The sequence below is a fragment of the Malaclemys terrapin genome, chromosome 1, assembly GCF_027887155.1.
Source record: "Malaclemys terrapin pileata isolate rMalTer1 chromosome 1, rMalTer1.hap1, whole genome shotgun sequence".
Classification (NCBI taxonomy): domain Eukaryota; kingdom Metazoa; phylum Chordata; order Testudines; family Emydidae; genus Malaclemys; species Malaclemys terrapin.
Genome location: NC_071505.1, coordinates 107,758,712 through 107,779,566, shown reverse-complemented (window position 1 = coordinate 107,779,566; position 20,855 = coordinate 107,758,712). Strand labels below are relative to the sequence as shown.

The 20,855-nt window shown below is 45.2% G+C and overlaps 1 protein-coding gene across 5 annotated transcripts in view; it reads right to left on the bottom strand.

Annotated features, from left to right (window-relative positions):
- The window catches only part of DENND5B (DENN domain containing 5B), a 192,626-nt gene that overhangs the window by 105,544 nt on the left and 66,227 nt on the right, over positions 1-20,855 (bottom strand). For 3 of the 5 annotated variants that reach the window (XM_054034587.1, XM_054034606.1, XM_054034614.1), the window contains exon 2: positions 89-154. The exons of the other annotated variants lie outside the window; for them this stretch is intronic. In XM_054034587.1, coding sequence (XP_053890562.1) covers positions 89-154 — 66 coding nt within the window. The remainder of the gene's footprint in view (positions 1-88; positions 155-20,855) is intronic. 5 annotated transcript variants of the gene reach the window in all.

Here is a 20,855-nt window from a genome sequence, read left to right as displayed (position 1 = left end):
TTCAAGGGAAGTTGTAAGATGGAGAAAATATATATACAAAAAAAGGCACAGAGGGCCTGGAGTTCGGATTTTTAAACCCCCTTTTTACCTGAGGTTCTGTTTGCAGTATCTGAGCTGTTGCCATGGCGATCTGCTTCTAGCCACTGGTATAAAACTATATAACATAACAAACAAAAACAAAAAGCATGTATGAACAAACAAAAGATACACAAACTCAGAAAAACGTGAAGTAGAAGAAATCTTTCCTTCCCAGCCCTTCTCTGAAAGTTCTTTTACAGCATGTCTAACTGAAATGTTCTCTCTCCCAGCAGATGTTTCGTTACCCTTCCATAGAAAAATGTTTGCAATATCTTTAAAGGTACAGTAGCATGTCCCAGGTAAAAAAAAGATGCAACCCCAGAAATAAAAATCAAGATGAGAACACAGATCATCATAGGGCACTAGATAAATGAAAATTTAGATCTCGGTTTTGTGGATTTGATCTGCAGTTCATTATAGCACTGAATTACACTGGCTCCAAAAAGTGAATTAAAATAGATTCTCACTACTGCCCTCCTTGTTGGTCAATTGTCTGTGGCACAGGAACTTAAGAGAATCCATGAATAGGGTTACCAGGTGTCCGGTTTTCGACCAGAAGGTCCGCTCGAAAGGTGACCTGTGCAGCAGCCAGTCAGCACTGCTGACCAGACACCAACCAAGTCTGGTTACTGCAGTAACCACAATTGTTTGCCACTGCCTGGAGGGCAGGAAGAGCAGCTGCTGCTAGAGGAGGAGGGATCCGGACTGCAAGTGGCATTTGAGGAGCAAGGCAGGCAGCTGGGCTCACTGCCCATGACAGCCCATCCCGCCTTTTCAGCGTCCCAGGGCCCCAGCTCTCTCCGGCTCCTCGCTCCAGGGACGGAGCTCCTCCAGCCCCATGTGGGCAGGCAGGCTTTGTATCCGCTCTGCCCATCCTGACTCTTCAGGCAGCAGATGAGTTCTGGGGGTGGGGAAGAGTACTAATGTGGACATGAGAACGAATGGATATAAACTGGCCGTGGGGAAGTTTAGGCTTGAAATTAGACGAAGGTTTCTAACCATCAGAGGGGTGAAATATTGGAACAGCCTTCCGAGGGAAACAGTGCGGGTGAAAGACCTGTCTGGCTTTAAGATTAAGCTAGATAAGTTTATGGAGGGAATGGTTTAATGGGATAACATTATTTTAGTCAAATCAACAGCGTGCCATCGCTGGTAAATAGTATCAATGGCCAATGAGGGTCTGGCTGGAGAATCTTGCCTACATGCTCAGGGTTCTACTGATCGCCATATTTGGGGTAGGGAAGGAATTTTCCTCCAGGGTACATTGGCAGAGGCCCTGGAGGTTTTTCGCCTTCCTCCGCAGCAAGGGGCGGGGGTCGCTAACTGTAGGATTCTCTGCGACTTGAAGTCTTTAAATCACAGAATTTGGGGACTTGAACAACAGAGTCAAGGGAAAGGGGTTGGGTCAGCTTTTGTGGCCTGCATCATGCGGGAGGTCAGACTAGATGATCATAATGGTCCTTTCTGACCTTAAAGTCTATGAGTCTATAAGTGAGCAATTTGGGATGGGGGGGCGTGGAGAGTGAGCAATGGTGGCGGCCTGTAGTGTCCAGTTTTGAAAAATGGGCAAGTTGGCAACCTTATCCATGAATGAGCACTTCTTCTAATTGTCTATCACTTGGAAAGACATTCCTCTGCAGATGACAGAGAAGTGCTTTTAATAAAGAGATCTAGAATGGAATTTTTGGTTTTTAGGAGAAAACTTCTTGTTCCTTGGATTGCCAGTGGGTTCTAATTCTCTCCATCAGTTACAGCATACTGGTTACACTTTCAACCTGCAAACCAATGGTTTTCTACTCCAGAAACCTTAAATTATTTCAGTCCCAAGTTCTGAGACACCTAACAAAAAAAAACAAACAACACACCACTTATTTGAATCTAATCATTAAATAGAATAGAGGACTTAAGAAATACTGCTGCCTGTGGGATTCCTAGGGTCAGACAAAGGAAGAAAAATTAGTTAGGGAGACCACGAGCTAAGAAAAAAGTGTATGATTCTTGCCAGGGCTGGCTTTAGGAACTGCGGGGCCCGATTCGAATACCCAGCGGCGGTCTGGGTCTTCGGTGACACTTCGGCGGCAGGGGGTCCTTCACTCGCTCTGGGTCTTCCACAGCACTGAAAGACCCCCCGCTGCTGAAGACCCAGACCGCCGCCCGGTGAGTAAAAAAAAAAAAAAAATTAAAAAAGGTGCCTAAGGTGCGGGGCCCGATTCCAGGGAATCTGCCTAAAGCCGGCCCTGATTCTTGCACCCACAAGTTCCCCTCTTTAATGGCAGTAGATTCCATCGGGGGGGGGGGGGGGCGGACAGGATTTTGCCTCTTCTAAAATCTAAAATCTCAATTATTCCAGGAAGGAATGGTCTCTTCCAATAACAGCACAAGGCAAGGATAAAATTTATATATCTAAAACCACTTAAGCCACAGTATTTTTGGTCACCTGGAGTTTACTGACATTGTGCAGTTTAAATAAGAGGTTTCATCTGTCATATATTTGTTTCCTTGTGTAGTAAGAAGTTTTTGTTGATCTGTTGGCATCTGGGAGTGGAGCTGTATTAAGAAACAGACACTGTTGATATTGTATAATGTTACTTTTTGTTAAAAGTTAACATTGTATAGTTCTAGGGGTAAAAAAAAAAAAAGAAAGAAAAGCTAAATAATCGGACCCTAGCGATTCAGTTTACTCATCACCCACTCTTTTTGACCTGATTAAAATATATCCACTTAAAAGTCTTGGCCAGTACCTCTACATAAAAGAGCTTGATAAAGTCACAGCTGAAACAATTATACACGATTTCTGTTGCTGGGCTAAAAAAGACTATGCAAATATTAGAAAATGCACAGAAGCACAACAAAATTTGTTTGTGAGCAAACGTTGGCTTATCAAGGAATGTTCAAGAAGTTAGCATGTCCCCAGGGTCTGTACAGCACTCTGTTGCCAATCACGAAACACAAAACTGTGACAACAAAAAATAAAACCACAAAAAAAAAAATCCCCCCCCCCAAAAAATCCCCAAAAAACAAAACCCTAGAAGCTCAGTATTGCACAACACTACAAAGTAAGCTACCAATTATAATCAACCCAGAGAGAGACCAATTAAAATCAAGGAATTAGTGTTTCACTGAATTTTAGCAGCTCCGACAGAATACTGCCGATTCTGCGATATGTAGGTTAAACAACATGCAAGGGGTCTACTCAACTTGTAGCACTTCTATTGCCCAATAGCCAGTAGGGACCCGCTGTCACTGAACCAAATCAATTACAACTCTGTCCTCTACCTCACTATCTCCCTCCCTTCTTCATTCCCAACTCAGGTCAGAGTCAATATAAAGAATGGTCATCAAATGAAATTCATAGGCAGCAGGTTTAAAACAAACAAAAGGAAGTATTTCTTCACACAACGCACAGTCAACCTGTGGAACTCTTTGCCAGAGGATGTTGTGAAGGCCAAGCCTGTAACGGGGTTTAAAAAATAAATAAAATAAAATAAAAAAGGAACTAGCTAAGTGCATGGAGGATATGTCTAACAATGGCTATTAGCCACGGATGGTGTCCCTAGCCTCTGTTTGCCAGAAGCTGGGAATGGGTGACAGGGGATGGATCACTTGATGATTAGCGGTTCTGTTCATTCCCTCTGAAGCATCTGGCATTGGCCACTGTCGGAAGACAGGATACTGGGACAGATGGACCTTTGGTCTGACCCAGTATGGCCGTTCTTATGTAAGTACTAGCACAAGAAATTTAAGTACTAGGTCTTTATATTAACATGCTATACTTGAACTTTTTTCTTTTTCTTTTTTTTTAAAGCAATTTGAAGTTTTTAATTTGCTGTTGATAATGTGAAAAAATTCAGTTTTTTTTTAAAATTATAATACGTCATTTTCCCATTCCAGAACAATTGCATAGCACAAGGGAAAATTTTGAACAGTACTCCTTTGACGCTTGACCTTTCTACCTTACAACAAGAGATGAGTCATGCACTTGATTTGCTCACTGTAAAGTGGCATTGTTTGGGTTAAACGTAATGAAATGTTCCAAGTTCGTTTTTTGGAAGTGCTAACAAATTTAAGCAGTTAACTAAACATTTAAGAGTCAAGCTTCTATAAGCACTGGTTCATGCTTTACTTAAGTGCTTTATTTCCAGATCTGTTTTCCTGATTTTTAAAGGCATCCATTTAAAAAAAAAAAAATTAAAAAGGGAAATAGGAGGAAATATTTTCCTATTGAATTTTCCTATTTGAAAATCCTGCTAAAGTCTTCTACAATGAAAGGGTTTTGTTTTTGTATTTCATGCAAGTGGAAGGGAGAAGAAATAGATCTTCCTTGTAATACAAAAAAACCCCTAAAGCAAAAGATATAGTAGAAGTGTGGACTTTTTATACAATAAGAAATAAAACTGCCCAGCACTCAGAATGAAAACCTCTATTTTTTTTTTTTTTAATACAATGTTAAATTCACACATCTTAATACATCAGCTCAATGAAATTCTCATTTGGTGGTATTTTTTAATTTGGATATTTTAAGGGCCTTGGTACTTATCCTGTAGATATTGATAGAGACACAGAAGGGACCCTTCATGATCATCTAGTCCAGGGATCTCAAACACGCGGCCCGCGGGGTGATTTTCTGCGGCCCGCGAGCCCCTCGCAGCCCCCCGCCGCCCTCCCCCAGTGTTTACCAGAGTGGCCGGACGAGCACCGGGAGCAGGGCATGCTCCCTGCCTGCCTGCTCTGCGCTGCGCAGCTCTGGGAAGAGGCTGTGTGTGGCTGTTACTTTAGGCAGCACCCCCAGCAGCTCCCATTGGCCAGGAATGGGGAACCGCGGCCAATGGGAGCTGCTGGAGGCGGTGCCTCAAGCAACAGAAATGCACAGCCCCTCCGCCCCACCTTACCCATGTTCCAGCCTCTTGCGAGGGGAGGGGAGGGGAAGGGAGGGCAGGTCCAGATCCTGCCCCCCGAACCCCTCCTGCAGCCAAACCCCCTGCCCTGAGCCCCCTGCACCCTGACACCTTGCCATACCCTGCACCCCTCCTGCATCCCAAAACCACTGCCCTGAGCCCCATGCCGCACCCCTCCTGCACCCAGACCCCCTGCCGTACCCTGCACCCCTACCCCCTGCCCTGAGCCCCCACCACACCCTGCACCCCTCCTGCACCCCCTGGGGGCAGGGAGGGGGCAGAGTTGGGGTGGGGATTTCGGGGAAGGGGTTGGAATGGGGGCAGGGAAGGGGTGGGAAGAGGCGGGGCCGGGCAGGGGGGGAGGGGAGAAAGGTGCCAGTAATGCAGCCCTCGGGCCAATGTACTAGTCCTCATGTGGCCCTCATGGTCATTTGAGTTTGAGACCCCTGATCCAGTCTGACATTCTGCACATTGCAGAACCTCACCCACCCGCTCCTGTAATAGGCCCATAACCTTTGGCTGAGTTACTGAAATCAAATACGATTTAAAGACTTCAAGCTACAGAAAGTCCATCATTTACATTAGTTTAAATCTGCAGTTGACTTGTGTCCCATGTTGCAGAGGAAGGCAAAAAAGACACAAGGGTCTCTGTCAATCTGACTCAGAGGAAAATTCCTTCTTGACCCAAACTATGGCAGTCAGCTGGACCCTGATCATTTTGGCAAGATCTACCATCTGGGAAAGAATTCACTGTGGTAACTCAGAGCCCTCCCCATCACCAGCCATCAGAGATATTTGCTACTAGCAGTCACAGATCAGCTACATGCCATTGTAGGCAGTTTCATCATACCATCCCCTCCATAAACTTATCAAGCTCAATCTTGAAGCCAGTTGGGGTTCTCCCCCTCCCCCCACCACTGCTCCTCTTGGAAGGCTGTTCCAGAACTTCACTCCTCTGATGGTTCATCTAATTTCAAGCCTAAACTTGTTGCTGGCCAGTTTACTGCCATGTGTTCTTGTATCAACATTGGTGTTTAACTTAAATAACTCCTCTCTCTCCTAGTATTCATCCCTATGATGTACTAATGGAGAGAAATCATATCTCCCTCTCCGCCTTCCTTTGGTTAGGCTGAACAAGCCAAACTCTTGAGTCTCCTCTCATAAGGTAGGTTTTCATTCCTCTGATCATCCTAGTAGCCCTTCTCTGCACCTGCTCCAGTATGAATTCATCTTTCTTAAATACGGGAGACCAGAATTGCACACAGTATTCCAGCTGAGGTTTCAAATACCTTGCCTGATGCAGCCTAAGATTGCATTAGCCATTTTTTCATAGCTGCAGCACATTCATCACAGAATGACTGAGTTGCCAACCAATACACTCAGGTCTTCTTCTCTGTCCCTTCCAATTGATAAATCTCCAGCTTATAGCAAAAAATTATTGTTGTTAGTGCAAAGTTATGCACTATTAAATTTCATCCCATTTCTACTACTACTACAGTTTTCAAGATCGTTCAGATCTTCTTATATAATATTCTGGTCCTCCTCCATATTGGTAATACCTCCCCAACTTTGTGTTATCCACAAAATTGTATTAGCACACTCCAACTTTTTGTAGCAAGGTCATTAATAAAAACGTTAAATAAGATAAGGATTGCTCTTGGGACCTGAGTAACGCTTCTAGCAACCTCCCTCCATCCTGAGAGCTCACCTTTCAGCATGACCTGTTTTAGTCTCTCCATTAACCAATTCCTTTTCCACCTCTCAATTCTTATATTAATCCCTATCTTCTCCAATTTAACTAATAATTTCCCACGTGCAACTGTATCACTATTACTGAAACCCAGGTAGATTCGATCCACCACATTTCCTTTGTCTAAAAAAGTGTGGCATGATCTACCTTTTATAAAACCATGTTGGATTTTATCCCAATTTACCTCTATGTCCTTAACTACTTTCTGTTTCAAAATAATGTTCTAAGACCTTGCATATTGAAGTCAAACTAATGGGCCTCTAGTTTCCCAGATCACTTTCCCCTCCTCCCCTCTTTCTTAAAAATAGGTACTATATTAGCAATTCTCCAGTCATAATATATGACATTGAGTTACAGATTACAGGTAATATATATTACCTCCACACTTGCCAGTCAGGACATCTGCTTTTGGGTAAGTGCTTTGTTATGAAAGACTTTGGGGGGGGGGATAGCTCAGTGGTTTGAGCATTGGCCTGGTAAACCCAGGGCTGTGAGTTCAATCCTTGAGGGGGCCACTTAGGGATCTGGGACAAAATCAGTACTTGGTCCTGCTAGTGAAGGCAGGGGGCTGGACTCAATGACCTTTCAAGGTCCCTTCCATAGGGTTACCATATTTCAGCAAGCAAAAAAAAGGACAGGAGGAGCCCTGCCCTAACCCCGCCCCCATCCTGCCCTAGCCCCACCCCTGCCCCTCCCACTTTCCACCCCCTCAGAGCCCCCAACCCTCCCCCCGCTCTTTGTCCCCTGACTGCCCCCTCCTGGGACCCCTGCCCCTAACTGCCCCCCAGGACTCCACCCCCTACCTAAGCCTCCCTGCTCCTTGTCCCCTAACTGCCCCCTCCTAACTGTCCCCCAGGACCCTACCTCCTAACTGTATCCTGACTGCCCAAAACCTTATCTACACCCCCCCCCCCCAGAAAGTCCCCCTCCCCGAACTCCCGGACCCCCCCTCCCCATCTCTTGACTGCCCCCTCCAAAACCTCCCTGCCCGTTCTCCGACCCCCTGGCCCCCCTTGTTGTTGGCCTTTGCCTAACATCTGTGAGCCGTTCGTCCCGGCAGGCTGGCTGGCAGGGGAGGAGGAGCGGGGGAGGAGCTCCAGATTGCCGATGCGAACTGCCGGAGGTGATCTGCGAATGCAGGGAGGGAGGGAGGCAGGGAGTGATCTCTGCTGCAGGGGAGGCGGAGGACGTGCTCTCTCTGGCTGTCGGAGTCCCATGTAAGTGACACCATCCGGCCGGCTGCCCTGTTAGCCGTGCGCGCTCTGCGGGTGGGGGTGGTGGGGGGGGGGGGGTTAGGAAGGGAGTCCAGACATTTACAAATCCCCCCGGACGCTATTTTTAGCTCAAAAAGCCGGACATGTCCGGGGGAATCCGGACGAATGGTAACCCTACCTTCCAGTTCTAGGAGATAGGATATCTCCATTATAAAATAAAAAAATCTTATCAGCTGTGAGAGAAATTTAAGGAAGAGAGTTAATTTCTATACAGACAAACCATTACCCTTCTTTAAGTTAAACTGGTCCACTGAGGGACTACTGCATGCAGTGCTCTTTGCCCAAAGGCTGCACCTACTGAGGTTTGTAGAAGTTAGTAAAAGATATCAGTCATGACCATGTAGCACTGTAGAGATATCTTCCTGAAGTGCAAAGAATGTGGCCATTGCTCTCAAGGGGCTGGGGTGGGGGGCCGTGGTGGGGGTGCTCTGGGCTCCTGTGGGGGGCTGAGTCTTGGGCACAAGGGGAGGGATCTAGGGTTAGCCTCCCATAACGGCCGGGTCACTGGCCACCCATAATTATAGGGATACTGGAAACATAGTGGAATAGTTGGCACGATTGGCATACAGGTATTGAAGGGTATGTGCTGTTCAGGAAAGACAGAAATGAAGGTAAAGGTGGAGGAGTAGCTTTGTATATTAATGATGAAGTAAGACTGTAAAGAAAGGAAAAATAATGGAATGGATAAAATAGACTATTTGGGTCAAAATTACTTTGGGGGAAAGACAGGCATTAGAGGCTGCACTGAGATTGTGCTTGGTCTTCTAGAGGCACCCAGGATCCAATTGGGATATGAAGAGACACCTCTAATATCTTCAATGACATAAATACTACTGGGAATTGTATGACTATGGGAGACTAATTTCTCAGATATAGATTGGAGGACAAATGCTACTAATAATAGTAGGGCCAACATATTCCAGGAAGTGATAGCTGACAAATAGTCACTTCACCAAATAGTCACTGAACCAACAAGAGGTGATTCTATTTTAGATTTAGTACTGCTAAGTAGTGAGGACCTCATAAAAGATGGGACACTTGATGGGAAAGGCTTTAAGTTACTACAATAGGATTCTCCCCCAGGTGTCTGGCTGGTGGGTCTTGCCCATGTGCTCAGGGTCTAACTGATTGCCATATTTCAGGTCAGGAAAAAATTTCCTCCCAGGTCAGATTGGCAGAGGTCACTTGCTGGTTTAAACTAGAGTAAATGGTAGGTTCTCTGTACCTTGAGTAAATTATGGGCCTATTACAGTAGGTGGGTGAGGTTCTGTGGCCTGGAATGTGCAGGAGGTCACCCAAGATAATCACAACGGTCCCGTCCAACTTTTAAGTCTGAGTCTATTTGCTCTTGATAAATCCATCCTAGCTAGTACTTAACCTTCAGATGCTTACAAATTGATTGTTTAATACTTCATTTGGATACCTTTCCAGGAATCAAAGTTAGGCCGACTGGTCTATAACGCCCCAGGTCTCCTTTGTTCCCCTTTTTAGGGACAGGTACTATCTTTGGCCTTCTCCAGTCCTCTCACTCATCCTCCAGGAATTTTCAAAGATATTTACTAATGGTTCCGAGATTGCTTCAGCTGGGTCCTTAAGTACTCTAGGATAAATTTCACCAGGCCCTGCCCACTTGATTACATCTAACTTACCTGAATATTCTTTAATCTGTTCTTTCCCTACTTTGGCTTGCATTCCTTCCCTCTTGTTAATATTAATTATGTTGAGTACCTAGTCACCATTAACCTTTTTAGTGAAGACTGGAGCAGGACAGATATTAGCACCTCAGTCTTCTTGCTGTCGTCAGTCATTAGCTCTCTTTCCACCCTAAGTAGTAGGGCTATACTTTTCGTCTTTTTTCTCCAAATGTGTTAAAAGGCAATAAGAATGTTCTTTAATGTCCTTTGCTAGGTATAACTCATTTTGTGCCTTAGCCTTTGATTCTTTTGTACTCCTCCTTAGCAATTAGTTAATTTCCACTTTTTGTAGGATACCTTACATGCACATGTAAACACACACATCCCTTCCAAAAAGATGGACACTGTAATAGAACATTTCAACGAGTCAAGAAATTACCCTGGCCAGTTAATCAAGGTTCTGCAGTCTTCTGAAAGTTATAGAGAAGACATTAAGCAAAGCAAGGATGCTTCTATAATATGGACATAATAAATTACCAGACAGTTGATAACACTCCACAGAGTTAATTTGTGCAGGGAAACAGTATTTTATTAACTTTTTGGTGCTGTATTATTCATTATTCTGCAATATACATACAAAGAAACCAAAAGCTCCCCCCAACATATACCAGCTCTTGTCAACACAAAAAGGAAAGATAGTATATACACCTGTGTATGCTTCTAAATTTTAAAAAGAGGAAATGAATGTACTCTACATATAGATATTTACACAGGGATTTCCCCTTTTGTTTTTTAAAAGGCACATCAAAGGGAAGTCTCAGACCATAAATATGTCAGTGACAGCAACTGTAACTGACACACAGCTGTGAGATTGAGACCTGCAACTCTTCTGTTGAATTTAAGACAAACAAGCAGCAAATTGGCTAGCTGACAAAAGGACTGAAAGACATTGAGAACATGTCCATCACTTCGTTATTTGGTTGCTAAAGTGGCTTCTAAAAGCGATCTACTCCAATGACTAATGAAACAGGGAAAGAGGATATAGATTTAAAAAATGGTACAACCTCCCCCAAAACTTTTGCAACCTTAACCTTAGCAGGTGTGGCTGAGCCACAGTGCTAACATATACATTTGGGAAACATTAAAATGAGACTGTATAAGTGTAGGGGATTAAGTGAGGACAAAGATACCAGAACTCCCAAATTCTGAACCTGGCTTTGCCAATGATATACTGCATGGTCTCAGGCAAGGCACTTAACTACTCTACAGTCTTCTTCCTCGGAGAAACTGGGATGTTATTATTTACCTTCCTTACTCATAGATGGAGGAAAATGAGGATTAGGTAACATTGGTAGAGCGTGGAAGATGTAAATATTGCTAGTACAATAAGTGTGACAAAGAGCTTTTCCTTCAGCACCTTCTTTTAAAAAAAATGTACATCAAATACTCGAATTCTTAAAAGATTTTATGGTACCAGAATGTGCTTTGTAGTCCCCCCACCCCATTCTGTGTGAGCTGTATATGCATAAAAGACACAAGTGTGGAATTCAATTAAGACAGAGATGAGTCGCATTAGATCAAGTTTTCCTGAAGAGCCTTTTCTTTCAGTGATGAATTATTAATACCCAAACAACTAGAGCAGCATATGCAAATTACTCTACTTTTCACTGTATCCGCAGAGGGAAAAAAAAAAGTAGATATGTTCACAGCTAGATTTACTCCTGTGTCGAATTTGAGAACCATTACTGACTCATCTACACTGGTGACAATGGGACCTGTAACTGGAAGCGGTGGCAGAATATAGGACTGGGGGCTGGTCTACACTACATAGTTAGTGTGACAGAAGATAGCTTACGACAACCTAATTATGTCAGTGTCTACACTACAGCCTTCCTCCTGCCGATGTTAAGTGCCTACTACACCAACATAGCAAATCTACCTCCATGAGAGGTATAAGGCTTATGTCGGTGTAATCAGGATGATGCAGTCTCTGTGTAGACACTGCATTACTTACATCCGCTGTTGGCTGTCTTGTCGATTTCGTGGCAGAAGCCATGCATTGACAAGAAAGCTGGGTAGCTAGAGCCCCAGTGGTCCAGCCGCCTGGGAGCACGGTGAGGAGCCCGGCGGGCTGGATCCCGCTCCCAGCCAGGCATCCGTGTCAATGTCACAGCTCGGAGCCATAAAATTGACAAGGCTGCCCAACTCCCAGTGGGGAGCTGGATAAGCCCCAGGTGGCTTCTCTCCTCCCCCCCCTCCCCAAAGGGGGCAACCCATCAAGAGCCTGTGAAGCAGCTGGGCTCTCGGCATGGAGCTGCCAGCCGAGCCGAGAGAGCAGGTTCTCAGCTCCCCACACTGCCCTTCTTAGGTTGGTGGAAGCGCTCCTGGTGAGGATGCGCACCATCAACCCAAGGAGGGTAGTGTGGATATGTACCTTGACCTAATAAAGGTTGACTTACCTTTCTTAGGTAAACCCACCCTAACCAGCTATGGTGATTTTACAATCATGTTGTCTAGCCCGTTCCTTACAGCCTTGAGCTGTAAGGCATGAACAGGGCTCCCTCCCCTAAGGAAAAAAAGGATCTATTCCCTCCATCATCCCTCACCCTAAATGAACCCCCTCCCTCCACCCCAACACTGGCATAGATGTTCATGGTGCACAAGGATCCCTTTTAAACAGGCAAATCTCCACTAATCACCAAACAATCTTGCATAGGAAGAGGAATGAAAAAGGGCCTGCCTAATGCTTGATAGCTGGACGCTAGAGAGCTTTGTAAACAGATGGAGATTCAGGGTGGAAGTGAGCCCAGGACATAACCTCAAGGCAGGGTATCAGGAGTCAGCAGGTGAAACCCTCTGTCTGTACTGCATTGCTGGGATTGGAATGACAGCATAGTGACTAATCCTTGCCACTTTCACCAGGGATAAGTGAGTCTGTTCTCTGCTCTGTTGAAACCGATTCTGTTCAATAAGTTCCAGGTGGGAGACTGAAGCCTGGTTCACCATTAGGCCAGAAAAAGAATGAAATCATGCCAGTGCCCATTTAACTGCAACCTGCACTTCCCACAAGGGCCATCCTCAAACTTGTTAATTGTTCAATTAAGGTGTGACGGGTTGGATCACAGAAACTCCCTTGGGAGCTGCCACCCGATGTGCAAAGACTACCCCTGCTTCTGTTTTCCCTGCCAGCTCAGGACTCCAGCACCCTGTCTTGCTGAGCCAGACACTCCTGTTTGGCTCCAGACACAGATCCAGGGTCTGAATCACTTGTCCCAAAGCTGCAAGTTTACCTGAAAACAGCTCACAGTAGAGTGCTTGTCTTTAGCACTCAGATGCCCAACTCCCAGTGGGGTCTAAACCCAGATAAATCCGTTTTACCCTGCATAAAGCTTATAGAGATAGAGAGATATGCACAGTTGTTTGCTCCCCCAGGTATTAATACATACTGAGTGAATTACTAAATAGAAAGTGATTTTATTAAATACAGACAGTAGGATTTAAGTGGTTCAAAGTAGTAACAGACAGAACAAAGTAAGTCACCAAGCAAAATAAAATAAAATGCACAGATCTATGCCTAATCAAACTGAATACAGATAATTTCCTCACCAGTTCCAGAGTGCTCCCTTTTACAGGCTAAGCTCCTTTTAGCCTGGGTCCAGCAATCACTCACACCCCCTGTAGTTACTGTCCTTTGTTTCAGTCTCCTTCAAGTATCCTGGGGGGGGTGGAGAGGCTCCTTCTTTAGCCAGCTGAAGACAACATGGAGGGGTCTCCCACAGGTTTAAGTAGACTCTCTCTTGTGGGTGGAGACCCCCCTCCTCCCTCCTATGCAAAGCCCAGCTCCAAGATGGAGTTTTGGAGTCACCTGGGCAAGTCACATGCCCCTGCATGACTCAGTCTTTGCAGGCCGACGCCATTGTCCACATGGCATCTTGCATGTCTCCAGGAAGACTTCTCATGTGGATTGGAGCATTCCAAGATGCATTGTTCTCCAAGTGTTTCCTGATCAGGTACTTAACCTGGCGAATTCCTTCCTAAAGAAGCTGACCAAATGCCTCACAAAGCTTACTTAGAAATCAGGCAAGCATACAGCCCATCTTCTTAAGCTCGAGTAGAAAATGATATATATGTACAAATAGGATGAATAGATATTGTAGATCATAACCCTTACGGAGATATGTTACATGGCACAGGCAGCACAAAACATATTCCAGTTATGTCATACATACATTTATAAGCACCCCCTCCCCATAAAGCCTTATAGGGTACACTGTCACACAAGGTACAAGGTCTTGCCTGCCTAATGTAAACCATCAGCTGTTGCCATCAGTTTCAGGATAATTCGGGGAGCTACTGGGCATAATGAATGTGCATAATAAGCAGGTGAATATGCACACCACCACAACTCAAAAAAAAAAAAAAAAAAAAAAAAAAAAGTGTATCTAATGCCTGGTATACATTTAAAAGTTAGCTACCATAACTATATTGACCTGTCAACCTCACCTTACCCCACCCTACCCTAGGGTAGAGACAGCTTAGTTGATGGAATTCTTCTAATTCGATGTAGCTACAGCCACTCGGGAAAGTGGATTAGCTACATCAACAGAGAAACCCCTTCTGTCACTGCAGAAAGTCTATACTATGGTGCTACAGGAGCATAGCTACAGTGCTGTAGGCATGTCACTGTAGAGCCCAGTAGACGTGGCCTAAACCTGTCATCACATTAGGCACGTCACTCTTGAAGGTTCCAATTTGGGCTGTAACTAGCCCCAACCCTCATTTTCTTAAGCACTACTCTCTCACAAGTACCCAGTACCATGATGGCCAAGGAAAGTATGCAGCTGTTTTCTCTAGTAAAGAGGGACTTTGCCAGCACAAGAGGCCACTGGAAAAAGTCTATATTCTGTACTGGATCTACCATTTCCACTTTGCAGCTCAGACCTTGTAAAGAACTTGGTCTGAGTGGGAAGAAGGAAAGTCTTAGTTAGGGTTACCATATTTTGAGCCTCCAAAAGGAGGACACTCCACGGGGCCCCGCCCCCTGCCCCGCCCCCTCGCCCCAAATCCGTCCCCTCCCCTGTTTCCCGCGAACATTTGATTCGCGGGAAGCCTGAAGCAGGTAAGCAGGGTGTGGGGGGAGGAGGCACGGCCCAGTCTGGCCCCCCCGGCGTCTCCAGCCTGGGTCGGCTCGGGCCCTGGGGTGCCGGCCCGCTCAGCACCCCCGGGCCCCCGGCCGAGCCCCTGGCCCAGCACCGCCGGCCCCCGGCCCAGCCACCGGCCCCGCATGTCCCGATTTTCCCAGACATGTCCGGCTTTTTGGGATTTCCCCCCGGACGGGGATTTGGAGCCCAAAAAGCCGGACATGTCCGGGAAAATCTGGACATATGGTAATCCTATCTTAGGGTCAGGTGCTCTCCATTTGCAATAGGAATCAGGAGTCCAGAATGACCTGAGTCTGTAGGTTTTCGCAAAGTGGAGACAGATTCACTAGAGCTAACTTTTGACTGAGAGGCCTTGAGAAACAGGTTGTTGAAACAATCACTCTTGAGGTGGTCTCTCTTCACTCTGGATGGGAACTGGACCCAGCAGCCATAAAAAAAAAAAAAAAAAAAAAAAAAATGTTACTCTTTGTCTATAGGCCTTTTTCCTTTAACAATTTAGTCACCCATTTTACTGCCTAAATGGGACCTGAACTCTTGTGAATCTGGACTTTATTGAGCAACCCTCCCCACCAACCAAGGTTAGGAAGAAGCTCAAGTATGCTTTACTCAACTGGTAAAGCAAGATCCAAGCAGTTCAGGACAGAACCTTTGAGTCAAAGCTGATTGGTACGTCTACCCAGTACAAGAGGAGGATGAGCATTACAAGTAACATCCTTTGGCCAGACACCAGGAACAGAATTCCTCCCCAAGAAGAAAAACCCACTGATCCAAATTGCGAAACAATCGCTCTGTATTTTATAGGTCTTGCAGCATTTCTCACCCCCTTCTGTAGATCATGCTAGATTCCTTAGAGTATTAGCCACTGGGCAGCCACATTTCCGTGGCAGGCTAGGAATCCCTAACCATGAGTGAAACACTTCAGAGATTTTGTACACAGCTGCAGCCTAGGCAGTGTTCCTACTAATCCTGTCTGAAAAGCCTTGTTGCTATTGCCTCGCTGCAGGGCAGCTTTCTGCAGCTATCCTGACATTGGTTTAATGCTGATTAGTCCTGACACAATTCTGGTGTAGGCTCCCTGCCAGGCAAAAAAAAAAGAGAACAAAATTGGTTTGCACACAGGCCAGACGACAGCTGCAGTCACTCCACCTCAAAATCTGTCAAATGAAAGCCATTTTCTTGTTTACCAAGATGAGGCTAAATTAGCTCAGCATGAGACAGAAGGATAAAACAATTTCTGAAAACCAGATATACTAGCTTAGTCCAAAGGTGTGAGAGAGGACATGGTGTGAGGAAGAGATCATTTTAGGGTTGAAATAAGCCATAGGGTAAGCAGTACAAAAATGTATGTTCAAAAGCTTTGTTTCAAATGCACCCTCAAGTTGGAACAATTTTATTTCCTAAATTATTTAAAGAGGACTTGCAAGTAACAAAAACTCATCAACATCAATTATGCGCGGAATGCCCTCAATTATCAAAACAAGAGTGACTTGCAGCATATGATTTACTTCAAGCATACATGGTTTCCTCTTCCCTTTATAGGCCCAGTTGTTTAGTTCCACCATGCATCACAGGCCCCCATAATGCCATAAGCACACTAGTCTTGTGATTCCCCCTCTCCTCCCGCCAGAGCCGGCCCTGGCTTTTTGGCCACCCCAAGCAAAGTAAAAAAACCAAAAAACAAACAAACACGGGGCGGCCAGAACAAAAAAAAAAAAAAAAAAAAGGGGGGGGGGGGGGAAGAAGAGGCCAGGGCTACAGGAGGGGCGCTGCCATGAGGCCCCTCCCGCTGCGCAGGCTCCGCTCCAGTCAGTGGGGAGGGAAGGAAGAGGACTGCCCTGCAGGGTGCTCTGGTTCTCCACGCCACCGCCCCCTACAGGGCGGCCGGAGCAGAACAAGAACAAAAAAACCAACCAACCAACAGCGTCCGTGCCATCCTAGGATTGGGCAGAATGCCGCCTCAAACAATCTGCCACCCCAAGCACCAGCTTGCTCAGCTGGTGCCTGGAGCCGGCCCTGCCTCCCACTATAAATATTGTGGGAAGTTACAGGCTGGCTCCAGTCTAAGAAAACATCTATCAAAGCATTTTATACTGTCACCCCTCACCCTAATATCTTCCACGCAAGAAGAGAGGCACATTCAGTCGGTATTTTATCTAAAGATATACCAGAGTATTCAAACACAAAACTGTATACCTAACTATGAAACTACATATTAATGAGGAGACAGACTTCACAATGTTTTACCCTGTCCCAGGCTGACTAGAGTCTATACCAAGTCAATGAGACACAGAATGTTAGTAGCATTAGCAAGTGCTGGGATAGCTCATAGAAAGAACTGGACAATGACAACTGGGGAAAAAATGCAAAGGAAAGGTTAATTTAATAGGATATATGATGATTGCTTTCTCTTGCTCTGAGATTTTGAAGAATTCAAGATATTTACTAAAAACATTTTAAAGATGAGGGAGGGAGGGAGAAGAAAGAATGAGTCTTGCATAATTAAAGGGACACGCATAACTAAAAAGTCTTATGCCAAAATTTGAGACCCAAGATATCGTGAGAAATGATAGTGGTGCAGCAATGCCACTGTAGTTAAGGTTGCATCACGACTTCTGTTTAAACAAACAATTTTAAGTCCTCTAAATTCAACACGCTTAGTCTGATTCCTTTGAAATTTGGTATGCCACAGTCAGATGAAAAATACCATTAGAGACTCAAATTTGGGGACATTCCATCTACAGGTTACAGAAATATAAGCGCTGAATAGAAGAGCTATTTTTAAAAGTTTCCAGGAGAGGGGTTTGTGTTTGTTTGTTTGGTTTTATTAAATTTATTTAATGTAGATCTAGGTATTAACTACTGATGTAATGAAGGTCAAAAATGGTTTCATTCTGTCACGTTGTACACAAGGAACTGCATGGCACCCACTAAATCTTTGGGAGACCCAAACAGAGAACGATATTTAAGAATGTTCACTTCACTTGTATAGTGCGTAGTTTGGAAGGATTACAGAGTGCATGCACCAAGAAAGAAAAAAAACCGCAAGGGTAGTTCAAGGAAATGTTCACCACTACACCGGTGAACACCCTGCCATGGCCATTTCTAGTCTGAAGCTTTGTACCCCTGTGCAGCAAAGATTTAATAACTCACACGGCTTGCTACAAGTCGTCTCTATTATATGTATTTCTATTTTATTGGGAGATTCCCTGTGAACACAACAGTCAAAAAATGTGTTGCATCAGTGTGAAGGAGACCAAGGAGTGGAGGGAGAGGGAGAGGGGGAGAGAGAGAGAGAGAGAGAGAGAGAGAGAGAGAATGTGTGTGTGAGAGAGAGAAATGATGACAGGGAAAGGGATTGCAGAAGCAGGAAATGAAGGCTTCTAGTAGGCAAGCCTTGTCTTGGTTGTTTGAGAAAAATCTGCATTTTACTAGCCCCTGGGGTTGGGGTGGGAGAGGGCAGCAAGTGGCTACTTCCTGATCTCAGGGCAGATTAATACGATGTTTCCAAAGACACACAGCACAGAGGTTTGCTGAGGGAAATGAAATGTGTGCACTGCCAGCATGTGGGTTCTGGCTGATTCCTGGATCATGAGGTTGCACAAGTTTGCGGGACAGCAAGGAGTACAACAGGACAGACATTGCTGACTACAGGCTGATTTGGGTGGAGAGAGGTGGCCCATGTTAGTGTCATGTTTTGCCCACTCTGCAGCATCTAACCAGCGACGTAAGAGGTTGTGATCTACCAGACATTGCGGTGATTCACTTGGGCAGAAATTATCTGGGCCTTATTCCTGCTGTGCACCTCATACAATGTCAGAGATTTGCTTCCAGGAGCTATGATAGTTCTCTCTGATTTGGCTGAGCAGATCAATTGCTACAGTGACAGTATGAAAGTTACTAAGCGTTGGGAAAAAAATTGGGAAATTGGAGGTTTCATGGCTGACTGGAAAATGTAAACAGTCACACACACACACACCACCTTATAGAAAAACAAAACTGTCAGTCGTTCGGAACAGAAACACTGTGTGATTTCTCTTGCCAGCCCTGCCACAAACTCCACCCTCCAACCATTCTGAAACACAAGCAGGAACACAACTCCATTGTAACATAATTGTCCTTCGCTCCAGGCGCTACATTTGAGTTAGGTTATAGGAGGCAGGGGAAGTAACAGGAATAGAAATGTTTGTATCACACACACGCACGCACACGCACGAAAGTGAAGACTTCAGGGAGATGTATTTACTGCTTGCAGTGGGTGTGGCCTGGGTACAATAGTGGGGAAGATCCAGGTTTGGGGGGGAGGGGGAAATGCAGTGAATGGCTCAAGGGATGACTGGGAAGGTGTGCTGCAGCACAGTTGTGGGGCCCAGCTAATGGGGCAGGGAAGAAAGGGGTGGCTGTCTCGATATGCAGATTGTGGGTCATGATATGTACAACTGCCTAAATGACTAACTCCTACCAATGTATCTTTTCCTCTTAAAAAAAAAAAAAGCCCAAACAAACAAAAACCAACCTAAAATTCAATGATAAAAAAACTACATTAATGCAGAATTAAGGTGGGATGTCATCCCCTTGCATAACATTGAGTTGAGCAAGACAAACTTCTGAACAACTGGAAATGCAGTTAAGGTGGCCCATGCAACCTTACACTCCCCTTTCAACAATGTCTTGTTAACACACATACCCAATCCCACAGTTGCTGAAATGTACAAGCTCTTCACTTCCTTTTACAACCCCCAGCATTCCATTTAACATATTAAAGGACAAAAAAGGGGGAGGTTGCCCACGCCACCCTCCCTCTGTTTTCCTGAAGCTGGCAGTAGCCAATTGGAATTATTTGGATCAACTCCAGGTGCAGTTAGTGTATCAAGCATACTTTGGAGTTCCTCTGCTCCAAGGCTGAAGTGTCAATAAGCATGTCTTATTTAAAACCCTTCTGGGAATAAGAGAAGGGAGTTCTGAAACTTATCTCTCACTTTTTGTTGTGTCTGTAATACAATAATAGATCTGTAGTTGCTGCCACTGCAGCCTTGAGAAGTGCCTCCTCCACAACCAGAGAATGCCTGGCCCTGATGAGAGGGAGAAAGACGTGAGCTAGGGAGGCATGTTCACTGAGATCCTGCAAGCTACTGCTGCATCAGGACCATGAACGGAGGGCCTGGAGGGTGAATATGGCAGACGGGCTGGAGAAGGAAAGAGCAGACAAGAGACAGGTCCAGGAACCCCAACAGGAAAAGGGCAGGGAAATACGCAAGGACATAATGGGGCTTCTCAGGCAGTACACACAAATGCTTACAAGGTCCAGCAGTCACAGGCTCACCTCCCTTTGCAGTCTTTGGAGAACTAAATTTCAGCAGCTCCCTTCACCCTGACCCCCAACATTCTGGGCCTCATCCCTACCAGGACATTCTTGGGTGCAATCCAGATGAGCAATGGGCTGCGTTATCCCTGCCCTGCAATCGGGGGTGCCTCACAATGCTTTGCTGCTATAGCTTGCAATCTGAGTCTGTCAAACAGTATACAGGTGACACCCTGAGTGTTGTGTATAGCTGCAGTCCTGGTCCAGCAGCTCTGACCTCAGCAGCCTGCCAAGCAACACCCCAGCCACACTGGCTTCCACCAGCCTTGGCTACTATTTGCCGAGTGACCCCAAAAGGCCCCAATTTTCCCCCAAAATATGTGTTCTGCACTGTCTGGCTCTTTCCTGGACAGTTGAGATATATTAGGCCTGTTGCCTCTTTAAGTGGATCGAGAGCCAACAGTTTGCTACTTTAAATGGAGTTACCCACACAATTAAATTTACACACAAACACTGGATTAGTTTTGATTAAAGAATAAAAGAAGTTTATTTAACTACAAAGAGATTTTAAGGGAGAACAAATATAAGGCATTAAAGTCAGAAATGGTCACAAGAGAAATAAAGATAAAATGCTTCCTAGTGCTAAAACTTAAACTAGACTTGGTTCAAGGTGAAGTTCGCTTACCATATGTTCCCAGTAACACTGCTGACCAAATTCCCCAAAGTCCAAAGACTGTTTCTTTGGTCATTCTTTGGCCCTTCC